This window comes from Schistocerca piceifrons, chromosome 1 (genome assembly GCF_021461385.2).
Source record: "Schistocerca piceifrons isolate TAMUIC-IGC-003096 chromosome 1, iqSchPice1.1, whole genome shotgun sequence".
Lineage (NCBI taxonomy): Eukaryota > Metazoa > Arthropoda > Insecta > Orthoptera > Acrididae > Schistocerca > Schistocerca piceifrons.
In genome coordinates, this window is record NC_060138.1 from 1,002,088,292 (window position 1) to 1,002,115,544 (window position 27,253).

At 44.9% G+C, this 27,253-nt stretch overlaps 1 protein-coding gene across 3 annotated transcripts in view; it reads left to right on the forward strand.

The window, feature by feature from the left end:
• The window catches only part of LOC124793932 (protein neuralized), an 881,057-nt gene that overhangs the window by 820,932 nt on the left and 32,872 nt on the right, over positions 1 to 27,253 (forward strand). The window contains exon 1 of one of the 3 annotated variants that reach the window (XM_047258078.1): positions 23,669 to 23,727. The exons of the other annotated variants lie outside the window; for them this stretch is intronic. Coding sequence (XP_047114034.1) covers positions 23,679 to 23,727 — 49 coding nt within the window. The 5' untranslated portion in view covers positions 23,669 to 23,678. Of the gene's footprint in view, positions 1 to 23,668; positions 23,728 to 27,253 lie in introns of those variants that run through there. 3 annotated transcript variants of the gene reach the window in all.

Genomic DNA, 27,253 nt, shown 5'->3' on the forward strand with positions numbered 1-27,253 from the left:
CGCTGGAAGAACTTGTATAACGGTAAATATCAGACCTTATCGGTCAGCGCTGCAGCTTTTCCCCTCAAGAAGTGACACATTGTGAAGGACGGCGGCGTCTATTGTTGCAGCGGACCTCGTTGCTTGGAACAGGCGGTGTGGTCCCACGCGTGATCTTGCGTAACTGTATCAGCCGGAGCGCTATTAATTCGTGGCCAGATGCGCGGGGGTGGGCCTCGGCAGTGCAGATGGTGTTCCCACGGGGCGGCCTGCGGGGTAATTCGGCCACATGTGCGCGCTTCCCGCGGGGCTATGCGCCGGCACTTGTTGATGACGCCGCCTGAGTCACTGCCTCCTCCCGGAAACTGCGTGTGGGCGCGTGCTGTGCGATACTCGCGGATCTGCAAGCGCCCCTGGGGGTCGCTCTTGGGGGGACGCTGGGAACTGAACGCATGTGTGGCTGCGAGCAAGGGGAGGCATTTCGATTTTCGAATCCATCGTGTTTTTGTTGATAGTCATCGGTCCTTGGACCTGTTTCGTGCTGCCATCTGCACATGCTTGTCACACACCGCTGTTAATTTCTTAACTTGGTATTGATCCTTCTATTTCTGGATACTTGCGCACATGTCACACACTACTAGATCTTACGTTGGTAAAGAATTTCTAAACACTTTCCCTCACGCAAATTTTGTAGCACCTGTCCGTACTGCACTTTGAGCCTGTTCAAAAACTAATCGTCTGTTGCACAGAATTACAAATGTTTTTCTTGCTTTTATACAGTCCGTTTGACCACGCACAGCTGTGTTCTGGACATATTTTCGGAAACTTCAGTTAATACACTGCTACTAGTGACATAACGTATTTGGTTGTACATCCGCTGTGGATTTCACTCGGGGCCATCTAATATTTGGTAAACAGCGGCCTTATAAAATTCCAAATCTGCTAGCTTACTTAGACTGTAAAATTTTTCGTCACATTTACTATTACATTAGAGATCTTGAAGATGAATCAACAGTTTCACAATTGGTGAATGAATTTATAATCTCTCTCAGCAGCATAAATTTTCACTTTAGCCGTTTCAACAGGTTAATTTGTAATCCTCAGAAGTTCGTTAGAGTCGCAGTCCGGTTGTTGGTATTCATCCCGTAGACGGTTTACTTTTAGCGATGTCAGTTGTAATGTTCTATACGGAAGTACGTCGTTATCGTCCAGTCCTTATGACAGCCGGCCGGCATAGGCGCTACAGTCGGGAACCGCGCGACAGCTACTGTCGCAGGTTCGAATCCTGCCTCGGGCATGGATGTGTGATGTACTTAGGTTAGTTAGGTTTAAGTAGTTCTAAGTTATAGGGGACTGATGACCTCAGATGTTAAGTCCCATAGTGCTCAGAGGCATTTGAACCATTTTTGAACCTTATTTGACGTCGGTTTATTGATGGTTTTAGACTATATTGAACTTCCGAAGATGAATTGGACACCAGTAAAGTGAAACATTTTTTGTGGAGCTGAAGACAGGTTTTATTTTGGTGAAGAGTACACACTGCAGCTACTGAACAGCAGCTCTGAACAAAATCATTGCGTAATAAACAGTATAGGTGAATGTTTACTCATACTTCTTGCTTACGTTGAAGAAAACGTAACGTCAACGACGCTAACTGTCGAGACATTTACACACATTCCCGATTACGTGTTTCTCCGTGCACGCAGGGGTGCAGAACACAAGTGTTACATACTTGGTAGTTTCAAAGTTACTGCAGAAAAAACGCTAGTGCAAATGGTTGCTGGCCGTTTCAGCATTTGTTACGCAAGACCATACTATTGTGAGACGAATAGTGTGAATCACTGCACGAAAAGTGCACAGGCCGCGGGTTTGAATATAAGTTAGACAGCGTTTCCAAAATCTTCCTGGAAGTGTGTGCAATGGATACTCCAACCAGCAGCTGCTCGAATAAATTTCCTCGCAACAGTGTTCCCAGTGACGTTTTCGCTGGAAGGTCGTTACGTCGCAGTAAAGGTGAAACCTGGTCCCGAACCAGACGGCTGCTGCCGGAAGTGGCTCAGATAAAGCATTCAGTGACGCATGCTAATTTTCGCCGGGTGGTTTGTTCCACGTCTCCCATACCTCACGTCTGCGCGGCGAACACGCAACAAGCTGTGCGGCTACACCGTTCAGCTCTCCCGGAGATGGCGGGTCCGCCACGACGGGACGGGGGTTGGCTGCGCGGAACGCATCGCATAGCACAGCACAGCACAGCACGGCACAGCACAGCGGAGAGGCACTTTCTCGAGCGTGCTGGGCCGCAGGTCGGCGACTCGCAGCCGGATCAATCACGCCCGTCCCACCATTAATTCAGCCGCCCTTTGGCTCTCCCGTCTCCGCGTTTCTCCTCCTAGCTTTTTTCCTCTCGCTGACAGGTGTAGCTCAACTTCCATTTGTTATCCGGCCATGTTTACTCCTTAAACTCTTTGTTCCCTTCATTACGCGTACATAATTCATTTTAAGCGTTTCTCCTAATGAGTTCAAAGTAGTCTTGTATATATAGCCGCAACTTTGCTAAAGGAGTAAGAAACGAAATTAAAGTACATGTTCTAGCAACCCTACCACAACGAAGGTAAAAAATTGATTGTAGTGTTGCTCACGCTGCTAAATATTGCATTTTCGGGTAACAACCAAGTTATATTATGTGGCAGGTGTCATTAGAGTACAGTTAATAATGTCATTTCTTGAAATAATGGATAAACTAGGCACTCATCTTTTCGTGTTTCCCACGCTGGTCTCGTTGTGAACTTATGGCTAAATCGTCGAAAATCTAGGTAGTGATGATTCCAAGCTCGGATGCAAAGAGGCTTAGGTGTTATTCTGCGATATTCAAAAGTTTCATAGATGTTTCATAAACCATTTTTGAAGATCAAACTTTCCAAAGTTTGGACAGTGGTGATGTAAAAAAGTAATCAGCACTCCGAATTTAAGTTACACTTTTTTATTACTTTTGTTGCAATATCACGTAACTCGTTCCAAAACATCACTTCACAATATAAAACATACTTGAAAATATCTTCCTCACTGTTGAAGTTCACATGTCATAAACTGACTACAATTTGCGTCCTTTTAACATGACGACCAAAGCTAGACTCTCTAATAACCGCTTACGCGCGCAAGAATCAGTTAAAAGTACGTCAAAGATCATACTGACAAAAAGAATACACATATCATTGCATGCTATAGACTTTCCCAGAAGTGGCTGAACTAAAAGCGGAATAGGACAGAGATTAGAATACCTCGCAAAAGATAGGAATCATTTTGGCACTTCGGAATAGGCAACAGCCCAATCCTTGAAATGACAACGACCACCTGTCTTCGCCGCTAACTGGGAGAACAGACGTAAAGAACAGAAAAGAAATTCCTGTGAAAGTACGTACTTTGGCGATCAAATTTCTATTTAGCGAAAACCGGCTACTTCGGTCCATTGAGTTTGTGTGAAGAGTTACGGCGTTGTTTCTAATTCAGTGCACCATACCCGCAATTGAATGGGTCTGTGCTACTGCTTTTAAACTTGTGCTGAGCAACTTACTGAAGGTCTTCTGAATTTTTTTAACAAAGTGATCCATAAATTTTGTAGGTTCAAACTACCTGTTACGTTTTACTGAAACTTAAAAACTATTTCACCATCATTTAACCCCCATAAGAAAATACGCTGTAGTATACAAAGTTTACATCCATATTGCATGTGCCAAAATGAAACTGTTTATAACAGGCGTTGCCTAGCAACGATCATTGGTATTTTATGTTGCTGCCATGGTTCCCACACTGTCATGTCCACAGGTAGTTTTTGATCTCTGGAAACTTTAGATTGCGTCGTATACGTCGCGATCAGTCTGTGGAGGGGTGGGGGCGCCTATCTTAGCTAGTTCAGTTGCTTCGGTTGCCGCTTTACTATCTAGCTCATAAATCACAAACACCGCGACGTACTCAAAGGACATAAAGACACGAGCAACTTTGTACTTGGACAATTCCTATTTCCATCTTGACATTTATATAATTGTTTATACTACGATCAGCTGATATGGGTCGTTTGCCATTTTCAAGTGCGTAGTTATGTACTCTGTACTCAGCCTTACTAAACGAATATAAGAGTACGCATTTGAAAATGACAGCCAGCTGAAGTCAGGCAATCGTGGTGTAAATAAGTGATTGTATGAAAAGCCGGGGTGGAAAAGATATTCTTTCAGTAAACTTGAGTCTGAAACCCTAAATGGGTAAAACGTAGCTGCATATCGTTTTGCGTAGTTTCACTTTGAGCATATGTCCTGATAAGATATCGCCGTATACTCTTTTGTTGGTCCCTACTGGAGTCTCAACACAGCCGCCTACGTGAACAGTTAAGAAATGTCGACACTTTCTGGCATGTCGAGATGAGGATAGTTTCAGATAAATTGTCATGACGGCTGCTACAGAATTCCCATGTTCTGACGTACGCTAACGACCTCCAATTTTCTTTCCCTCTTTATTTCTGCAGTTGTCGGATTTGGTGTGTTGTAACGTCGCATCAGATCGAAACCAATCGGCTGCTGGGATTCGAAAATTTCGAACGCAGAGCTGGGCTGGACAGATTGCGCCAACGGAAACTAGCGGCCCCTAGGCGGGCAGGGGTAAGATTCGGCTGGGGGTGTCCCTCGTAACGTACGCAGCCTGCCTGCCGGCCGGCCGGCTACCTGCGCTGCGTACACGGCTATTCAGCGACCGCAGGGGTGCGCCGGGGGCGCCCGCTGCCCGCCTCTCGCTGCCGTGGGAAAGGCGCGCCGCTTCGATCTCTGGCGCGCCGCGACGCCGCCGCAACAGGTTGCAGCGCTTCCTGGCCCCGAGCCGCTCGTGTGTCGCTTCCGCCGGGGCTTCTGGACAGCTGCGCAGCGCAGACACTGCCCGACAAACATACCGCACCTGTGCTCCAGCTGGCACATTTCCTTTCGCGAACTCTTTGCTCCCCAAAGCCGCCGCTTTCAAGCTAGGGCTCTTCACAAACTATCGATATTTCAAATTTTTCTCAATTGGCAATACTAATTCACCCGATACGTCGATATCGAAATGGCAATATAGAGTACCGAAATTATTTTACATTATTTTTTATCAATTTTCCGTAAATATTTGGAGTTGGTCTTGTGAAATTGTGTTGTTGTGGTCCTCAGTTCTGAGACTAGTTTGATGCAGCTCTCCATGCTACTCTATCTTGTGGAAGATTTTTCAACTCCCAGTACCTACTACAACCGACATCCTTCTGAATCTGCTTAGTTTATTAATCTCTTGCTCTCCCTCTATGATTTTTACCCTCCACGCTGCCCTCCAATGCTAAATTTGTGATCCCTTCATGCCTCAGGACAAGTCCTACCAACCGGTCCCTTCTTCTAGTCAAGTTGTGCCATAAAGTCCTCTTCTCACCAATTATGTTAAATACCTCCTCATTAGTTATGTGATCTACCCATCCAAACTTCAGCATTATTATCATTATTCAGAAACGCTTTCCTTGCCATTGCCAGTCTAAATTTTATATCCTCTCTACTTAGACCATCATCAGTTATTTTGCTCTCTAAATAGCAAAACTCCTTTACTACTTTGAGCCTCTCATTTCCTAATCTAATACCCTCAGCATCACCCTACTTAATTCGACTATATTCCATGATCTTCGTTTTGCTTTTGTTGATGTTCATCTGATGTACTCCTTTCAAGAGACTGTCCATTCCGTTCAACTGCTCTTCCAAGTCCTTTGCTGTCTCTGACAGAATTACAATGTCATCGGCGAAGCTCGAAGTTTTTATTTCTTCTCCATGGATTTTAATACCTACTCCGAATTTTTCTTTTGTTTCCTTTACTGCTTGTTCAATATACAGATTGAATAACATCGGGAGAGGCTACAACCCTGTCTCATTCCCTTCCCAACCACTGCTTTCTTTCATGCCCCTCGACTCTTACAACTGCCATCTGGTTTCTGTACAAATTGTAAATAGCCATTCGCTCCCTGTATTTTACCCCTGCCACCTTCAGAATTTGGAAGAGTACTCCAGTCAACATTGTTAAAAAGCTTTCTCTAAGGCTACAAATGCTAGAAACGTAGGTTTGCCTTTCCTTAATCTATCTTCTAAGATAAGTCTTAGGGTCAGTATTGCCTCACGTGTTCAAACATTTCTACGGAATCCGAACTGATCTTCCCCGAGGTATTCCAGTACAACAAAATTTTACTTCCACTGCGTGAGGGAGTCTACTACTTTTTAGCTTTCATCACGTTCAATGTTTTTAATATTTGAAGGAAGTATATATATATAGCACAATAGTAGTTTGTTTCCACAGGGCGGTGGCGGTGTGAATGGAATAACAAGATTTCTGATATTAAGAAATAGCGCTTGACTTGCGTTAAAAAAATAACGCAACTAATGGGCTATTTCATCACATCCGAGTTCTTCGAAAATAGTTCCTGTAAATGACGAGCAAAATCTAAATGAGAGATATGGTATTTACGTTGGGTGGAGATAAGCGAGGGAAATGCTTACGTAATCGGCCCTTGACGGTACCGCCAGAAACGGCAATGTTTAGCGTCACAACGCAGTTTTGTGCTGGCCCTGGCAGAAATGAGAAAACAGGGATGTTGACACGAAGTGTTCCGGACAAATCCGATATGTGACGAAACTGAACAACGGACGAGCTAAAACCTATAGTGTCACATGCCGTTGCTATTATTAACAAACTGATTCCCGCCAAGCGTGAACGTTTCATTTTTCTTTCTTAGGGGTTGCCCGCCTGTTGATGTACAGAATGTCGGATAATAAATAAATAGTCCAAAATATAACTCTAAAACTTGTTGTATACACACAAAATGTGCAGCCGATATTTTTATAGGCAGGTACGTTAATATTTTTTCCGTCAATACAGCTATACTTTTCGATATGAGAGCCGATAATGATACTTTTTTAAATATCAGTATATCGCATTCCCGATATCTTTAAAATATCAGCAGTCCTATTTTCTATGCGCAACTAAAGTGACAACCAAATCTCGTAGCATATTGCAGTGGCACGTCAGTTACTTTTCCGAACATCCTGTTGTTGGCGTCACTGCAGTGGTATCACTTTCCGCTGCGCCACTGCAAGTTAAAGATGGTTCTGCTCGACGTCACTAGCTTCCCTGCACCACTGAGTAGCACGGCTGCTCACTGGTAGTTGTATTTTGAAACGCCAGCATTCTGTCAAACTATATGGTGTAATTATGTGTGCTGTGGTTCGTCAGAGGGCTTCATTTTGTTACTACAAAACTTGTTCGTCGGCAAGTAAGATTTCATAGTTCGTGGAGCTACATAAAGAGCGATCTTGCTTATAGTACGAAAGAAGCCAGTCGTATATAGTGGTGGTTTGCGGTAGAATGACGCTACTGGTTGGGGTCAGGTGGTACTCTTGCAATTAAATATCGTCCTGTTACCACGTTCTTACCTCCACACTACTATAACAGTTAGTGTAGGGATATAACGTCCCGTCTCGCTGATTCTTCTGTTTGGCCACATGTATCCCCCAGACATATACCTTTGATTCGATAATTTCCTAGGAAAAAAAATTGTCTGCAGAAGGAAAATTACTGATAAACGTAACATGGTAAAACTCCGCCTGTGACTGAGAAAGATGGTGGCTGCTACTAGTACGTCAGTAGCTTGTCTTGGAGGCGATCTGTCCAGTAGCCAATACGTATTCAGCTTTACGAAATTTTTTAGTAATGTCTTTACCAAATCAATATTTCAGTGAAGAGTTACGCTTGGACTCCAGCGTTAATAGCTTCAGATTTGATTGGGCGTCACCCTAACCTTCTTTTGGCCTTAAGAACTTAGACGCAAATGCAGAGCAGCCAATTATCAGACCTGATCTCAAACAGCTGGATAGCGTGCCGTTTGACGAAGAGTGATTACCTTGGAACAGGTCACGCAATTAAAAATAAATAAGAGTGAAAAGTGACCGGTTGCCTGTTATTTTCTGTAGGTGAATAGCTAATGAGCTGTCCGTTCCGCCTTACTTCTCGAAGAACTAGCAGGTTCGTTGGCGTGCTGGACCTCGGCCATTCGTCCTATTGGAATTAAGACTGACTGGACACTGCCACTCTAGACAAAAACTAGTTACCTTGTAGATATACAACAGCTGTTTGTCCTTCATGGCACCAGGCATTGGTTGTATGCCTACTTCCTCCCTTCTCCATTCGCCCTAGCACAGTCTCCCGATCTGTCTGATTCTGATATCTCTCTCTCTCTCTCTCTCTCTCTCTCTCTCTCTCTCTCTCTCTCTCTCTCTCTCTGTGTCTGTAGTATTAAGTCCGAAGACTGTTTTGGTTGAGATCTCCATGGTACTGTCCTATGCAAGCGTCTTCATATTCGAATAACTACTGCAACTTCAATCCTTCTCAGTTTGTTTCCTATATTCATCTCATTATGTTGGTGGTCCCTTGATGTCTGAAATGTGTCCATTCGTCCATTCAACCGATCCCTTCTTCTAGTCAGGTTGTGCCACATTTTTCTCCCCAGTTATGTTCAGTACCTCCTCATAAGTGATGTACCATGTAAACTTCTGCGTTGTTCTTTAGCACCACATAGCTCAAAAGCTTCTATCCTCTTCTTGTCTAAACAGTTAATCGTCCGTGTTTCACTTTCATATGACAACGCTCCAGACAAATACCTTCAGAAAGGATTTCCTAGTTATTAAATCTATATTGGATGTTAGTAAATTTCTGTTCTTTAGAAGCGCTTGTCTTGTCATTACCAGTCTACATTTTATATCCTCCCTGCTTCAGCCATCTGTTATTTTACTGCCGAAATAGCAAAACTTATCTACCGCTGTATGTTGTTTCCTACTGTAATTTCCTCAGCTTCCCTTTATTTAGAGTACATTCCATTACGGTTGTTTTCCTTTTGTTGATGCTCATCTCTTTTCAAAACACTATCCATTCTGTTGTACTCCTCTTCGGTCCTTCGTCGTCTCTGACAGAATGACAATCTCGTTGGCAAACAGTAAAGCTTTTATTTCTTCTACCTAAACTTTAATACCAATTCCAAATTTCCCCTTGGTTTGCTTCACTGTACCGATTGAATAACGTCGGGGGTAGGCTACAACCCTGTCTAACTCCCTTCTCAACCAGTTTCCCTTTCATGCCCCCTCGACTCTGCCGTCTGGTTTCTGTACAAATGGTACATAGCCTTTCGCTCCCTGTTTTTACCCCCTGTTTAGTTCAGAATTTAAAGGATAGTATTCCAGATTCTGATTTAAGTCTGCAAAATTTGAAGTTAGCGTCGTAATATAGTCATCCCAACCGAACTTGTCAAGTTGCGCAAGCGGTCAGAGAGCAACATGGGCTTCCTGTGACGAGCGGTCAGCGGGTTTTGTGGTGCGTAGGCGGAAGTGGGCAGCCGAAATACTGTGGAAATGGAGGTTAATGATCCGTGCCCAGGGCGACCGCAGGGCACGGCACGGCGCGGCAGAGGTAGCCTCCGTCCGCCGGCGCCAGAGGTCAGCAGCGGCGGCGCAGGTAGCGGTGGAGGCGGAGGAGGAGGCAGCCGATCCGGAACGTGGGAAAGGGAGCTCAGCTGCGCAGAGCCAGCCAGCGAAACCGTTGCTGCGCCGCGTCGCGCCGCAAGAAGCCGCCGCCGCTTGCACAACCCGCGGCGCGCTCGCACGCGGACGGGAGAATTCACTGCGGGCGAACTTTCTGCTGGCACACCACCTACAACACTTTCCAACTCTACACAGCCAGGGGCAAACAGAGGTGAACGCTGGTGTTCTCTCTCTCTCTCTCGTTGTTCATTCTCTGCTCCTAATCTTGGCCCATTCACCTTCATTCCTACTGTGACCTTCACAGATAAACACGTGTGCTGTGTACTCACAGCGATCAATAAAAAAGTGTAAGTTCTAAGTTTGTGTGCTGTGTGTGGTTTCACCCGCGTCAGGTACTGACACATCAATGAACTCAAACAGCGCACACCTTGGCAATGTCACAGTAGCACTTAGGTGAAAGCTAATGTATGTGTAACTCATTAATGGGACTCGAGGTCCTAGGAGATTAGATTCAGTTATACAGAGTGATTCTGTGATGTTCCCAACTTTCAGGGATGAATGCAGAAGGGTGAATGTATCAAGAGACCCTGGTCTGTAAACGACGGATCGACCTTCGTAAGCGAAAATCGTTCTGGTACCGCTGACAGTGAAATATAGGTACTGGTTCTGTTGTTACGGAGGTTCTAAGATAGGCAACTTTCGTAGATGCTAGGATGAACCAGAACAAGGAAAGTCTAGTAAATATCGACTTTGTAATGCATACGTAAAGATCAATGGGCACTTGCTTGGAAGAAGAGAGATTTCAGCCGTGAAGATGAAAAGTCCTCGTAGCTGTTACGGTACACAGTTTAGTGCCCATGTTTACTAGACATTTTTCTTATTTTGGTACATACTACCTCCTCTAAAAGCGTGGAGAACAGACCGTGCAGTAGAACAGGTCTACTGTCAGAGGCATCACATAGATTTTCGGTGATAACGTCAGACCCGTCCCTTACCTTGAACTGACACATTTGCTTTCTTCCATCCATGAAAGTTTGTACCTTCACGGACTCACCTTGTATACTGTGCATTAATATTCTATGTTCTGGAATCTGACAGATGTCTGCGTCGGTGGTTGCCTCACACCGAATTGTACTGCTCAGGCGTCGACGAAGAAATAGTATCCTCATACATGTAACGGTTTTACCCCATAATAATTAATGGTTTTAATTTCCTCATTTTCACTCACAACTGATCCACGTTAAAGTTCGTCTGAGGACTAGACAATAAATGTTGGTACTGTTCGCAGAAAAGATTTTGATAGAGATAAATAATAAAGCCCTCCCCAACCTATATGTCGTTATGAACACGACAGTACATTATTAGCGATGGTCCTGTTCGTGTTATGCCCTCTGTCCGACCTTCGAACTAACGTATCCAGCCCGTTTAAGGGGAAACTCCAGTTCGTCGTAAGCTTTTCATTCATCGCATCTAGACATTTTTCACATACAGATCACTGGCACCGGTGAAAGATGGGACAAATGAGAGAAAAAGCCTAGGACCGATTGAGTATTAATTCTGAGTATTTGTATTTGTAGTCTGACTCACAGTATGGGAGACTTAAGTTCTAGGATACTTGAGAATCAATATTCGTGCAAGGAACTACAAAGCTGTAACTTGTGCCGGCGATGTTCTTTTCCTCGCACTGTGCCTCTCTCCCTGCGCTCTAGCAGATGCAGCTGTTAATGGTTTGCTGTGTGGGGAAAATAGTGCCATATGTTAACTTGTTCACACATGCCCGAGACAACTCGTCTGATTTCGAGTCGGAGTGATTCTACATCAGACCGTAATGTCTGTGGCGACCGGCGTGGCGCATCCGAGTCCTGCACGCTAGTGTTGCTGTGGTGCGGCCAGCGCGTAACGCCTGGGAGGTGGGCTGCCCGCCCGGCGGCGCTCCGTGACGGCTCGCCGGCCTGAGTTGGCACAGGCTCGGCCGCTGGTTGGGCAGCGCGCCGCGCGCCTCTCGGACGAGCCTTCCACTGCTGGCCCAACACCGCGCACTTCTGCCTGCCTAAGTACAAGTCTGGTCATTTGCTTCTGCTTCTGCTGCTCTGGTAACCCATTTTCTCGACTGGCCACAGATCGAACAAAGCGCAGCTTCACCCGTGAAATCGGATTGAAAAATTGCAACTGAAGTTAAAATAAATATAATGCACAAGCGTGACAGGAAAGACCGTAGTCGAACCAGATTATCTGTCTGGGAATAAAGCATTCTCCACAGAAGTCAGAACTATAAGCAATTAGGAAAATCATAAAGCCAAGATACTGAAGGATTGTAGGGAAGAATAGGTAAATTCAGAAATACAGAAACATTCATTCCGGTATGTATAAAACGCAGGCTTAAATTCTATAGGCCTATAAAACTATGAATGTTTTAACAGGAACTGTTTGACCACCTTAAATTAAAATGTGTGTAGATTTAAGTTTCGACAGTACTTGGTCACTACAGTCAAGATTAGCTATTTTGTGTATGATAAAGTGCGTAACTATTTCATTCGGCCAGTGTGTAAATTCTGTAAATATTAGCGGTTCCACTTGCCTGTAATGTATTCACATATTTTGACAGTCTCCTGTCAAATGATTAGGCTAGTGAGTATTAAATGCTTTTTCGATTTTCTGACTTGTTCCGCACCTACGAGAATCATCTCATTTTTGGGTCTATGGAACAAAAACTGAATATAATCCATCACAGAGGATTCCATCATATAATACCATCGTCATAGCTCATCTGTGTGAATATGGAACGATGAAGACAAGATATTTTCTTTAGCTGCATGTACCGCGACGACTTGTCAAGTCACTAAGAAATGTTACACTTTCGGAACAGAGTTAAAGTACTGTTAGCATCAAAAGACATTTTAATACTCAGACAAATGAAACGCACTAAGAAGGAATTATCCGAATGGGACGGAAGCTAGTAGATGTGATGTACAGTTAATAAATGATCAGCTCCAGAAAAACTGGAAGATTTATTCGAGAGAGCGCTTCACAAAATGAGAAAGTCCACTTCTAGCCCTTACGCCAGCATTTATTTGTCATTGCACTGATTGACAGAGTTGCTGAATGTCCTGAGGGATATCGTGCCAAATTTTGTCCAACTGGTGCGTCAGTCAAAATGCCGAGGTGGCTCGTGGGATCTGCTCCAAACATTCTCAGCTGGAGAGAGATCCAGCGGATTTGCTGACCAAGGTAGGGTTTGGCAAGTACGAAGGCAAGCAGTAGAGTATCAACGTGTGCGGGAGGGCATTATCCTGCTGTAATGTAAGTCCAGGATGGCTTGCCGTGATGTAGAATACCGGCGTAGCACTGTGGTGTAAAAGTGCTGAGGATGACAGTCAAAGGGGTTCTGTTACGAACAGAAACCCCCAGGCCATTTCTTCCGTTTGTCAGACTATAGCCAATTTTTATCCCACAGTTTTCCGTGGTGTTTTCACTGGTCATAGGACCTCAGTCCGAAGCGAGACTCGTCACTGGATAAAATTCTGCTCCAGTCAATGAAATTCCAGGCCGAAGACTGAACCGTCGTGTCATTGACTTCCTCAGTTTAAGCTCTTTCTCTTGAATAAATCGTCAAATTTCTCTTAAACTGAAATCATTTGTTTGACTGTACATGTACATCAAAACTACATTCGGATAATTTCTTTATGGTGCCTCTTATTTTCCTTTCTTGTCTTAGTGTATGTAGGACATGTCTTATCAGTCGAAGTGATACATTCATGATTTAAAAACAATGATTTTGATGTTGAAGTCTGATCACATTTGGTTTATTTTTTTATACTAATTTTAAAGCTACAATTATGCATGGGGCTGTTACACATTAGCTTATTAATTTCCTTAAAGTCTGTTACGTATGCAGGTGGGTAAAGATTCATCTCGAGGCTAATAAAATGTATAAAAGATTGGAACTAACCAAATTAAGTGGAAAAGTTCTGGGAATCTAAGAAAATTACTGGTATAGATAAAACTGAAACAACAAAAACATACGATACGAGATAAACTTTTTAGGCGGAAATCCCGAGCCCGCCTCGAGCAGGGAAAGACACAAGAATACTAGAAATACTAAGTGTGAGGAAAAGACGCAGTATTGAGAGACTGAAAGTAATAGGAACAGTCTACAAGAAAATCTTGAAATACACTTCATTGTACATGCCATGCTCCGCTAGTGTAAATGTAAAGAATATTCTTATTAACGGTGGAAACCCATGCCATTATTTTTATTTGCAAATTAGACACATTACGCAGTTTATTATTCGCGATAGCGGCTCAGAGTATCTTCGCTGCCATTTTTTGCGGCTTGAGATAACGTACAGAACTTGCGGCAGCGAATGTACCGCGTGGGCCTGGTAATGGGCGGTGGGTTTCATTGTGCCGCGGTAGCGCCCCCGGCTGCAGCTTGACCCGCAGGGGCTCCTCCCGTGGGCTGGGCTGGGCTGAGGTGAGGTGAGAAGACAATCGTTTGTCCTGCGCCTTTGTCTGCGTCCGCTTTTTCTCCCCGCGCCACACTCCAGGCCGGGCGCTTTTAGTGGCGCTGCAATTACGACCACTAAACTGCAGAGGGTGCCTCTGTCCACCCCACCCCTACTCTCCATTACCTTATTACATCCTCTCCTCTCTCTTCCTCCCGTCTTAATGTTAGTTCGCGGGGCAGCCAGCAGCCTTCACAGTACCTGTTTTGAAACACAATTCTCGAATTTGTGCTCCGCGTTATATTAAGTAAAAACAACCTGCATTTGCACTGCTGCTCCTATAATACTACTGTCAAAAAAAAAAAAAATTGAAAGTCACAAGGCACCGTTAAGAATTTTCACGGTAATCGTTAAATAAACACGTAAGTGAATCGGAATTTGAGGGAACTAATTTTCCCTTTTCCAGCGTAACCTGTTTTTCTTTTTTAATAACTATTTTTTCATAATTTACGTACTAGGTAATTTTGTCCCCGTAAGTATTTTCAAGCTACCCCTGCTCCTTGCATCACAGTAAATGTAAGCATGCAGCGTCTTACATTACACACGTCTGTGTGGATGAACCATAATAACTGTTTCTTATAATCATGGATATTACGGGTACAACTCCCAAACGTGAAGCCCGCTTGTGAAGAGAGAGATGAGGCCCTTATGCTGGTTTTGTCGCAGTTTTCTCTTTCTATACACTGTCTTCACGTCTGGGAGTTGTGCCCATAACTTCGTTGGTTGTGAGAAACCATTATTAAGGACGCCATCAGATTTTGCTTTCTCCACACAGATGCGCGTAAAGTAAGGTGTTATATGCTCACATTTACTGCGATGTAAATACCCGGGATAGTTCAAAATCTAAATCTCGAAGTTGGACGAAATTAGCTAATAGCTAAATCAAGAAATAAAGTAATTTTAGAATAAAACCAGCTTATACAAGGAAAGGCTTTTCTAGAGAAATTCAGTGGTTATGGACCTAAATATAGACCATTTAAGTTCACCTCTTAGAGGTAGGTGAATAAGTGACCCTCATTTCTAGTTATTGCAGCTGTAGTCATAAATGAGGTACATCTGCTGACAAAGCTAATGCTGCGCCTTTGCCTCGAAGGAGAACTATTTACTGACGTACATAAAAATAAGTTTAAAGCTTTATGTTGCGATGTCTGTTGTATCCCTAATCTTGGTCGTCTAGCATCAGCAACAAAAGGTAATGCACAATGGTTTCCCCGAAGAATGGTTTTCTAGAATTAAGACTACCTCTAAGCAGTGTGCTTAATAAACATTCATAGAAGACACTCTTCAATTAGCCCAATTAAAATCCTGTGTGCGCTCCACAGCTGGCTATGAAAAATAAAAAAACTACTTTGGAATTTTTGTGTGGTATTACAGAGAACATAGAAATACTGTATCTTCAAATGATAATCGTAACGATGAATGATGAATCTGCAAGACTGGACTTGGACCACTACCGTGGCTACTTTCAAATCTTTGGCCCTTTCCGCGAGCTGAGACCTTACACTTTTTTCAGTGTCAAAATAAGTGGTGCTGTAGCATTGTTCCCTTTTCTCTCGTCAGGCAACAACGCGAGAATGGTGATGCAAGGTAAATACCGGGCGTGTAGTTGAATCTGAACATCGCAGTGGCTAATGCTCCACACTTTACAATAAAGCTAATATGTAGACACTGTTATTCCGTCGTGTGTAAATGAAATGGAACTGTGGCTGATCGAAGACTTGAAGAAACTAAATACCAACAGCTGTAATTCTGTTACAGATGGGAAGGGTCTATGTCTACGGAGTATTTACCGAAACCACTTGGATACAGTGGTCCCTATAATAGCACAAACGTTCAGATAAATTATTAAGCTAAGTGCATAGGCGCCCGAAGATAGTGCCAATGACACGCCGAACTGGTAGCTAAGTAAAATTAGTGAATAAAATTACGGCTGTCGGTAGCCATTGTCTTCAAATCTATAGCAAGTGACATAACTGAATTCGTGCAGTTTAGCAATGTATATATAACTTTTTATGTAGTGTACCTACCGTTCCTACATGCCGTTCCTTCTTTCTTCAAATCAGCTGTTTCACGTAAAGTTCAATCTACTTGTAGATAATGTCAGTTGTTTAATCTCTGTGTACCCAAGATCTAACTTCTAGTTAAAGCTTCCTTTTGACCACATGTTGTCACGAAACTTTACTACTACTACTACTACTACTACTACTACTACTACTATTCCATTTTAAATATCGTATAGCAAGCTTTCTCGAATGTAAGGCACAAACGGCGATAAGATGACGCTGATTTTTAAGATAGTGAAATAACTTGTTTGACGCCTCGTGAGCACACTGCGGAGATGCAAGATTGTCTGAAAAGGAGCGGTAGTGTGTGTGTGTGTGTGTGTGTGTGTGTGTGTGTGTGTGTGTGTGTGTAGGTTCGTCGTATCCTGCGACGGGATGGCAGATAATTTTTCCCGCCATTAAGGCAACCTGTTGCGCCGGCTGGTCCGCCGCGGAATCGGCAGGCGGCGTTGCTATTAGCCGTCTCGTTCCCGGAACGGGCCGCGTATCCGGATTCCGCTCCAACTGTGCGCACACGCGCGCACATCCTTCCGACACGGCTGGCGGTCTACTGATTCTCGGAAAGGCTATTTGCTGTTACTGCGTCACTGGCTGCAAGCAGACGTCTTCAGCACGGGGACTTCACGCTCCTCGGCATAAAGATAACTACTGAGAGCGACCACGAGAACTTGCACTCACGAGTACCTCCCAACCAAGCGGTGCACGGTTAAGTCAAACCAATAAGTATGCCGGTTACTTCACGACCACGATGTCATTGTACTTGGCCTCCCTTGGCCAAATCGGAAATGCGCGGTAACGTTACAATAAACAAGTACAGTGGTGACAAACAAAATCATCGCATTGTGAATGTTTTCAGGACAGTTGTGCGTTTGTTCTAAAGTGGTGCTGCGCGTCCTCGCAAATATAACGATAAAAACTCAGGTGCAATAATAGTGGTCGACTAATACTTCAGTGCGTGAGATCCCAGAGGTACAAAAATGTGATTTCTTGTTTGGGAAGAAATACGTTCAGATGCATTTGTTACGCCGATTTGCTTTCGTGATTTATCCAAATCGTTTGAGGTGATTGACTTGTTCCTTCAAGATCCACGCAGTTTTCTTCCCCCATTATTCAAGGATGCTAATGTAATCCACGGTACCTTAAGCTGCACTCTGACAACACTTAAGTCCACGTCGGTAAGATTTTACGATCACGGCTCTATTTTTCTTACACAAGTTTTCGTGGAGTTCAAAGATCATCGTAATTTCTTTTCAAGAGTTCATCCATCGTCTTAAGACGAAACGATATTAAGTGCGATATCTTAACACAACGAATATCAGACTCAGCCTTCAAAATCATGGGACCTTGTCATTCTTTACTGTATCTCACAGGAGTTAAACTGGAGGCAGCACGACTGTCGTGGAAAAATTCCCCACTGCTTTTGCCTGTTTATTAACATGACCCCCATTACTTTTATCTAATACATTCGCAATGTTTCACTAGAGAAGTGGGGGGGGGGGGGGCTTCGACCTTATCAAAGGAATCAACCTAAAATTTGCCTTACGCCATTTATAGAAGTCATGTAACACGTAAATCTGGATGACAAGACGAGGATTTGAAGCTCGGTTCCCTATGAGAATCGAGCATAACCACTGAATCACCGTGCTCTCTAATAGGCGGGAAGACTTGAGCCGCAACGTGACTGATTCAACATTTTAGTGTCGTCCGTAAAGGAAGAAATAGTGCTGTCTACTTGTTCGGAGGGCAAGCGCGCTAGAACGCATTTTGTCGTCGAAGTATAGGTGAGTGTCTATTAGGTAGTAAAGAGTAGAAATAAACTTCGGTAAGTTGTAAAATATACAAACACATTTAGTAACACAATTGAAAGTTTTTAATTTTCGACGCACTTTGAAAGTATTGCTGCATCATTACGTGGCAGTGAGGTGTGTTTAACAGTACATGGTCCCTGAAAAAGCAACAATGTTATAATACACTATCTGATTGAAAACATTCTGACACCTATTGTGGAAATTAAGGGGTGTGACTACTGTTTCCGATGGCTTGAACTATGCTTGGCACTTCCAACAAGTTCTGAGTGTCTTTGGAGGAATGAAGGCCTATGTTAAACAGGTGAAATCAGAGGGGGTAGTAAAGTTGAACGCTGGGGTCTGGAGTAAAGTCGACTTTCTAACTCAGCCGAACGTTCTACCAGTTATTTCACTTCCAGACTCTGGCTAGGCCAGTTGATTTCAGAAATGTTACTGTCTAGAGAAGATTGCTTCACAGTTACTTCCTTTGTACAGTTGCAGTTACTCTACTATACGCAGTACAGTGCTGTGTGTGTTCATATTCTTCTAAACATAGTGTTTTCTTAATCGCAATATGGGGATCACACCATAACCATGAGAATAACCCACACCACTTCCATCATAGTTTACTGTTGGCACTACACATAATGGCAGGTAACGTTCTCCAGAAATCTGCCAGACCCCCCCTCGTTTTTCGTTCGCTTTTACAATTCACAATCACCAGTAGTTTTGACTTCATCGGCTTTAGGACGACTGAAATGACCGTGATGGATTTGTTACTCAGGTGAAGTCCACGGACGAAGGCCCAACCTCTCTTGATCCATTCTGCTGTTACTACTTAGTCTCATACGCTGGTGGGTCCGCATCTTGTCACAACTATCGGTCAATTCTACATTACGTAAAAGTGTCCCAATCTGCAGTCCTTGCACGTCGAATACAGTGACTTGGAGAAAGTACAAAGCGAAGCTGTGCAGGACTCAATTCAGGAGCAATGCACCTGAGCTGATCAATGCAACTGTCTCCTGATGATGAAACAAAAGCTCCGAAACATGTCGTAAGTAAAAAATATTTTAGGTACTAAGTTATTTATTTTAGGGTGTTACGTAAAGAGCCTACTAGACTGTATGTGCAAAATTGAGCTGGTTTAAATGTGATGTCTGAAGACAGTGGAGCTAAAGTTGGGCACCGTACTGCTCCGACAGAATCTGGAGGAAATTTGTCCGCAGCGACGGCGTGCGCCTGCTGGCGGCGATCGGGGATGCCTGTCTCGCGCGCGTCATATTTCACGGTTGGCCGCTGGGCAGGCCGGGATGGCGACGCAGAGGCTCCGCGACTGCGTCTGCGTGCCTGGTGGCGGGCCGCTGTCATTTCCCACGGGAAGCGCGCCTCTGCCTCTGCCACTACCTGTGCTGCTGCTGCTGCTGCAGCGCCTATTTGAATCGCAAAGCGCTTCCCGGTACACGGGCCGTCTACACCTCAAAGCGTCTCCCTCCCGTCTTTGGGAGGCCGTCAGACGCGCGTGTCACCAGATGATCACGTATCTCGCACACAGTGTCGTTCCTGCTGTCGCTACTACTGCTCCCAGTGCGGGTCGGTTGCCAAAAAACCTCAGATGGAAGTAGAAACGGCGTGCTGGACTGTACGTACTGCAGAGAAATAAAACGAACCTTATACACTGAAATGAACATTTGCAGCAAGTCTGGGATTCGAACCCATGTCTTGCTAACTGGCGGATGTGCGAACCCTACGCCACCCTCGCACAGTTGCTTTAACAGCCACACAGACTGCCGCAACAAGCCTCGTGTTAGGGCAGTCCATCCAGACGTGGAGATAATAGCGATTGGTTTACTTATAATCAATTATTCAAAATGACAGTCACAATCGCATTATTTATTTTGTCGCCAACCGGTTTCAACCCGCTATGGGGTCATCTTCAGGTCAATTTACACCATTTGGTGGCTCGCTGGAGTCGTCAGCCTGCCTTATGCACTGTTGGTAGTTACCCGCGGTTGGTATTTACCAACCGTGCACAGGCAGGGTGACGACTCCAGCGAGCCACCAAATGGTGTACATTGCCCTGAAGATAACCGCATCGCGGGTTGAAACCGGTTGGCGACAAAATAAATAACGCGATTGTGACTGTCATTTTGAACAATTGAGTGTAGTGATTCACACATCTGCCTAGTGAGCAGGAGACCTGATTTCGAATTCCGGCCTTTGTACAATTTTTCATTCATTGCTTGTCTCCACATATCCATCACCAAAAATTTTATTTTTTATCACTTGTTAGGTAAATATTTCGTGGATGGAGACGGAGTTAGGGTCACATCCCAGTAGCAATTGCGAGATAGCCTCTGACATTCCCTCTGAGGAGTCTTCTGTGCCCCAAGAGTACTAGATCTTCGTTAAGTGTCAGATTAAAATCTTTCGGCCATGTGCTGTGGATGTTGATCAAAAGATACTATTGCTGGAAGATCAGACTCAAGATACCGTCTGTTGAGGGTGAGATCATGAGATAATACGGGTGTAGCGGGAAAGCTATCGACCGATGACATCCGGTAACAGCGGAACGCAGAGGTCAATCTGAGCTCGAGACATACGAAGTGGCGGTGCGTGAAACACGTTGTTACTTCCATCCCTCTGCAACTGCCACAGAATTTTTCCCTCGTCCGGGACTGTCAACGTACGCTAGTCGTGGCGTGGTTTCTGCTGCTGCGGCAGCGACACACACTTTGTAGACAGTCTTCATTAAGTAGTTGGCATCTTTTCAGAAGTCATATTTTATTCTCACTAAACTTACAAGGTGTCTGATCTCGCGAAATGCTGAAACAAGAATCATGTGTTGAAAGCATTGACCGGGGATTAAACAATGGTGGTGTGTCCTGCTCTGAATGTCAGATCATTTGGATTCTGGCTGTGAAAGCATAAGCTTATAAATTACACTAACGCGTGGTTTCTCATGTCTTCATGGGCATTACGTTGATATCGTCAGTATGTCGTTGAAATCTATATCTGCTGCAGTATCCATAAAGGGGATTTAGTTATTTAAGAAAGTCCGGAGCTAAATGTTACGTGGACTAACGTTGTTTCTTATTCAACCCTTGAATTAGAGATACTTGCCGTTTGCCTGTTTAGAATTCGTTAGTCTGTCAGCAAATTGCGTTCTTTACGGTCTAAAAGTATTTCTCTTTGTCTTGTGTACTGCGATATAGTGCCGTTGCTGCATCCAGTCGCACAATTTGCCATTGTCCCGGCGGCTCCCCCTGTCTATATTACACTTCCACCCTCCGTCACTTGGCTGCGCACCGTGGGAGCTATTTCGTTCCCCTCCAGCTGCTCTTCTATGGGGGAGACTACCCCTGCCTGCCACCTGGGGGCGCTGTCTCTAAGGGTCACAGCAGGCGCAGCAAACAATCAAGATGAAAAGCATTGCAGCCTCCCTAGAGGTCGCTATTCTATCACGATTGGTTGGGAAGAAGTTCCATTGCAGCGACTTGTTTGCGATGGCAGGAAACTGGCGTTCACTGGATGTACGAAAAATTCTCCTGGATGTATCTGCTGCATCATCGGAATATAGGGCACTAAGCAAGCATTTTGAACTCCGAAGTGGGAAAGCAATTCAAACAGTTAAACCTTTTTAAAATATCAGCGCCGTGCAAACAACTCTAAGCCTACTAGCTTAAATAGTGGTAAACAAATTAACATGCAAGCAAATTAAATCACGCCTTAAAATGTGGTATATGATTAACAAAAAATATACTGCTGCTGTCTGGAATAAATTTCAAAGGAACGATACAATTTCTTGGTTAAGCAGAGGAGCACGAGACAGTAATGAGATTGAGTAGTAATAATGTAATTAAAACCTAAGAAAATCACGTAATTGTTAGCAAGTACAGGTGGTTATAAAGTGCAGCTACTCAAAGATGTCCGCTGTGGTTCCCAGTTATTGGATAGAAGCGTAACTTGGTAGATATTTTAATGTGTTAATGCGGAATCGAATTACGCTGGAAAAAAAAGTTCCAATTTTGCCCACCAGGTGCAACACTGGCGTTGTCAATGCAAGAAAGACATATGAAAATGCTTCCATATGTAATAGATTACGAACGGGACGTGGACAGGAAAGGTCAAGTGAGAGGCATAATGTTGTTATTAACAGCTGCTTTACACAGTTTCAGTATAAGCATCAGAGATATAGAGGAGATGCTGTACAGTGCCAAATTTACACCTTCTGGACAAAATTGGAACTAATTTTTTTTCCAGCCTAAATGGGTTCCGCATTAACGCATCAGCATAGCTATAAACTTCCGCTACCCTAAGACACTTACAGCCCACAGTGGACCTCTGTGAGTAGTTGTACTTTAATGATAACCATCCGGTGCAAGTCTGAGGCCCTCGTACACATTGTAATATTTGCAGCACAGTACCGTAGCATGTGGCTAGAGAATCCAAAATCTGCTGGAAACTGCACGATACTCAGTCACTTTGGTGTCAAATTTTTCTTACTCCTCTAGCCACATACTATGGTTCTGTGCCACGGGCTTTCAGTATGTAGCAGGAGATGTAGAAGCGAGCAAACAAAAAATACGTAACTTTTTCGACGTTGCAATCGAACCTTCGATTACCTTAGAATTTTTCACTCGACTTGTCCCAGCATACGACTAACACGGGTCGAAATACGAAATTTAACGCCTCCGCACCTACATTGCGAAAATGTGACTGTAAATCCCTGGCAGGAATTTGAACACAGCTCCTCATAAAACCGCTAGCGTTTTAACTACTGAATTAAATCATTCGGGCCCCACATTTCGAAAGGTATCGAGCAGTATTCATAGAGGTCGTAAAATTTTGACTGTGATACACTTCAGACTAAGAGTAAAAAAAGTATGTTTGAGGTTCAACTGGCAGAGTGACTATGGCTTAACTTCTGCAGTATCATGAGTGGGTGACAAACCTCCGTATGAAACTTCCTAGCAGATTAAAACTGTGTGCCGGACCGAGACTCGAACTCGGCACCTTTGCCTTTAGCGGGTAAGTGCTCTACCAACTGAGCTACCCAAGCACGACTCACGCCCCGTGCTCACAGCTCTACTTCTGCCAGTATCTCGTCTCCTGCCTTCCAAACTTTACAGAAGCTCTCCTGCAAACCATTCTGGAAACCTCCGTTATCTTTGTGCCGTGGCGGTCGAGCAGCATTAGAAGTGGCATTGCTAGGGAGAGCGTTGGGTCACAGGATACACCTCGGAAACGAGGTAATTGCAGCCGGCGGCCGCCGTTTGAAATTCTTTAAATTGGCAGAATTTATCTCATTAAGTCACTGAAGTCTGGCACGCACGCTTGCTCGCTCGCTCTCCCTCCCAGATCCTTTATTTTCTAACTCGGAGCGCGTTCTCCCCAGGAGTCTTCTCCGAGCGGTACCGCTCGCTTATCTCGGCCGTTTCCGGCCCAGCCGGCCGCCTCGGCGCAGGCAGGAGGGTGCGTATTACGCAGACTAGTCGCTAATGAGAACGCGAGGCGCCAGTCAAGGCCGTGCAATGGCTCGCGGGAGTGCAGCGCAGAAACAAAACGAGGAACGGGACGAGGCAGTGCGCCGCGCCACGCCGCGGCGCTACGCGTCGGGAGCTGACGTCATGCGGCGCGCGTGACGTATAGGTTTCTGGTTTGGGGGCCGCGGTCGCGCCTCGGGATTGGCCGCCGGTTGAGTCAGCTCCTCCGCGGTACCTTGGCCGGCCCGCGCTCCGCCGCCGCGCCTCAGTCGCTGGCTGCTGGCCCCGGGACATGGTCGTCGCTTTCTGCACCTACCAGGAGCGGCCGCGCGCCCTTCCAGGTCAGTCGCCGCAGTCGGCATAACTTGCGCACGTCAGTCTCCTTTCTGAGCGAACGCGTCTAAGCTGAAGTCGCTCTACCAGATCAGGGTTCCACATGTATGCTCGGTTCGATTCTCGGTGCATGCATAGCAGCCCTCCGTAACACCAAAGCTTGATATCTTTTGAGAACTGTCGCGGGGCCCAGACGTTACACTCTGGCATTGGTGAGGGCGCGTTCCTCGGGAAATAGTAAACAAGACCTCGGGCAGTGTTAAACAGGAAGGTAAATACGTGCGGCTGACTGCTTCAGGTGCAATACCGGAGCTACTTCAAGGGAACGGAAATTTTTTGTGGCTCGGGCATAAGGAACACAGCTTTACCACCCAACTTAACACACTAACAAAAATCAGAGTAGCCCATAGCTGACGTTCATCAAATTTTGTTGGGCCCAGGACCCACGTCGTCAATGGGAGCAAGAGTTTATCTTAGATACGGTGGAAAACATCTCTTCTACTGCAAGATCTTTGCGTTCCATATTTCGAGAAGAGGTAGTATGGATCAAAACAAGAAAAAATATCCAGTAAACATTTGCTCTAAAATGCGTATCAGCAGAGCTAAGAGCACGTAACTGGAAGATGGTTCAAAAGGCTCTGAGCACTATGGGACTCAACTTCTGAGGTGATCAGTCCCCTAGAACTTAGAACTACTTAAACCTAGCTAACGTAAGGACATCACAAACATCCATGCCCGAGGCAGGATTCAAACCTGCGACCGTAGCGGTCGTGCGGCTCCAGACTGTAGCGCCTAGAACCGCTCGGCGTAAATGGAAGAGATGTTTCACAGTACTGAAGATGAAGTGCTCATAACTATTAAAGTGTGCACTTAAGAGCCTGTTTCCTCCTCCGTCCGAACAGGCCTCGGAAGGCCAAACGGTACCGACCGACCATCGCGTCATCCTAAGCAGATATCGAGGAGGGGGATGTGGTCAGCACACTGCTCTGCCGGCCATTGTCCAGTTTCCGTCACCGAAGCCGGTACTTCTCAGTCAAGTGGCAACTCAGTTGTCCTCACAAGGACTGAGTCCACCCCGCTTGCCAACAGCGTTCGGCAGAAGCGCACGGCCACCCATCCAAATGCTAACAAAGCGCGACAGGGGAACCGGTGTTACCACTGCGCCAAGGCCGTCGGAAGAGCACATGCTAACTGCATATTTTTTTCTTATTTCGGTGGTAAGGAACCTGTAATTTTTCCAGGATTCCAACTTGTCACGTTCACTATATTCTAATTTTTACTATAATCAACATATTCGAGAGAATCAAAAAGTTTTGTACTTAAAACAATTCTCATTCATTCTTCAGTCTGTTGCACACTTTCAATCACGTGACATTTTTCGATCGCTGTGGATTGTCTTAAGATCTAAGTAGTTGCGTCAGCAGCCGATCTTGTCTTTCCAGAATCTCATGTCGGGGTACTCAGATATGGGGTCCTGGACAGAGAAGTTGGTGTTGCTGACGCAACTATTTAAATCTTATGATCTACAGTGATCGAAACATGTCATGTAGTTAAAAATGTGCAACTGAGACCTAATGTTGCTGGCGTTCCATATCTAATGGCCTCACTCGCTATCCGCTACAAACTTAGGTATTCCTTTAGTGGGACCAACAGATCTTAATTTTATATGTGCAGAGTAAAGCGACAAATGAAATTTTGTACCAAAACCGGGGTTCGAAGTCGGGCCTTGGTACAAGTTTTCATTCGTCACTTCAGCTAGCATATATACATGTAAATGTCTGATACTTAAAATATGTCTGGAACCATATAGTATAATTAGAAATGGTAATTGTGTTGATCACACAATTCGCCTAAAAGTTGAGTCAAGTATTTGTAAATTTGTGGTGCGCACGGCTAGAATGTAAAGACGAATTTCTCGTGCCCGCGCCAGCGGGATGACAGTTGCCTGTAAACAAGTAGTTCCATCGCCGCGACTGCAGCGGTGAGGCGTACATATTTTGCTTCCTGTTTACCGCTTCCTGAGGGACGCTGCGCGCCAGGGCTGTACAAAGCTAGCGCTTGGCGCCTCGCCGTCGTCTGCAGTGGACACCTCCAGATTGCGTCGACGTGAAACTTGGCGCTCGCCACGCACTTTCCCTTCAGGCCTCTCCCCTGTCCTCAAGACAGTGTTTACGCGGCAGTCACTAGAGGTACACGTTTTCACAACGGACATGGGCCGACACCAAGGTAGGCAGAGAAAAGCTGTGGCTCTTCATGCTTTCTACAAACATCGGAATATCGCGCAGCTAAGCTCCTGTACCATCACTAATTTTGATAAATTTCTTTAATATCTCTTGCATTTGTCAAATTTACTTTAACAAATATTCGTTACAGAGAAGCAATAGCTACGTAAGTAGTGTTGTCATTAAGCTTGTGGAATACTCGATCGGTTTGTTTCTTGACATAAGGACCATAATGCTGAAACGCAGTCGACCATTGGCGAAGACTTGTAGTCAGGCGCCATCATGCCTGTGTTAGGTGTGAGAATGGTATCCTACTGCCATAGTTATGATAAAGATGATAGGAATTATCAGTTATGACTTCGGATGAACACATGAATTTTCCACTTGCGAATGATGCGTAAAAGAAATGACACATCGGCAATGGGACCTAGCCTGACGTAGCAGTTACTGCTAATGGGAAACACTTTCTACACTACTCGTAATGAAAACTCACTATGTAGGCTCGTCATGGAACACTGTTCTGCAGAATGGTAAGTGCTTAATACTGAAGCGTCTTTCGCGATCTGAAAATGACGTAGGGTAGATGTTGGACAGTTCATTGGCTGCGCTTGCGAGGCTGGTGGACTCGTATGATCTAAAAGTCGGTAAACGTCAGAAAAAACTGAAGGCGAAATGCGAAGGTCGGCCGGCCGGCCGGCCTTAAGGCTAGCGGTTGCTCCCATTAACACGACCTCGATGGAGCGCCGAGGTTTCTGAACGGAAAAGGACCGGAACCGCCGCGGCTTCCTCGTAACAATAGACAGCCGAAATCTGAAGACTTTCTTTTCTAGAGACAGCTCTGACCATTCCTCACTGTGGTCTTAAGAGGACCGTACGAATCCTCCCCCCTCCCTCCTCCCCCCTCCACCCTTCCCCTCCTCGCCTCTTCCCCTCCCCTGCTCGATCTGCTTCACATTGACATGACGTGCAGTACAAGCCTACGACTTAAACATACCTGAACAGGAAGATGCAACTCCCAACTCGAGAAAATAGTTTGAAAATTTTGAGCTTACTACTGTACTATGGTCGCTAGCGTTCAAGCGATCCGCAGCCGACAGAATTGGCTCTTACCTTTATAAGCATGAGGTCTCCGAATCGAATCCCGCTGTGAGTACTATAGTTTTTGCTTTAGTCTCACTAACGATAGATTGAGAATCTTTAACCTGAAAAAGGAGATTTTTGGTAAAGAGGCTCCAAGTAGATACAAGAAGACTTTCAATCAAATCCGTACAATCGTTTTACTTGTTATTGTTTCTACATTTTTGACAAGTAT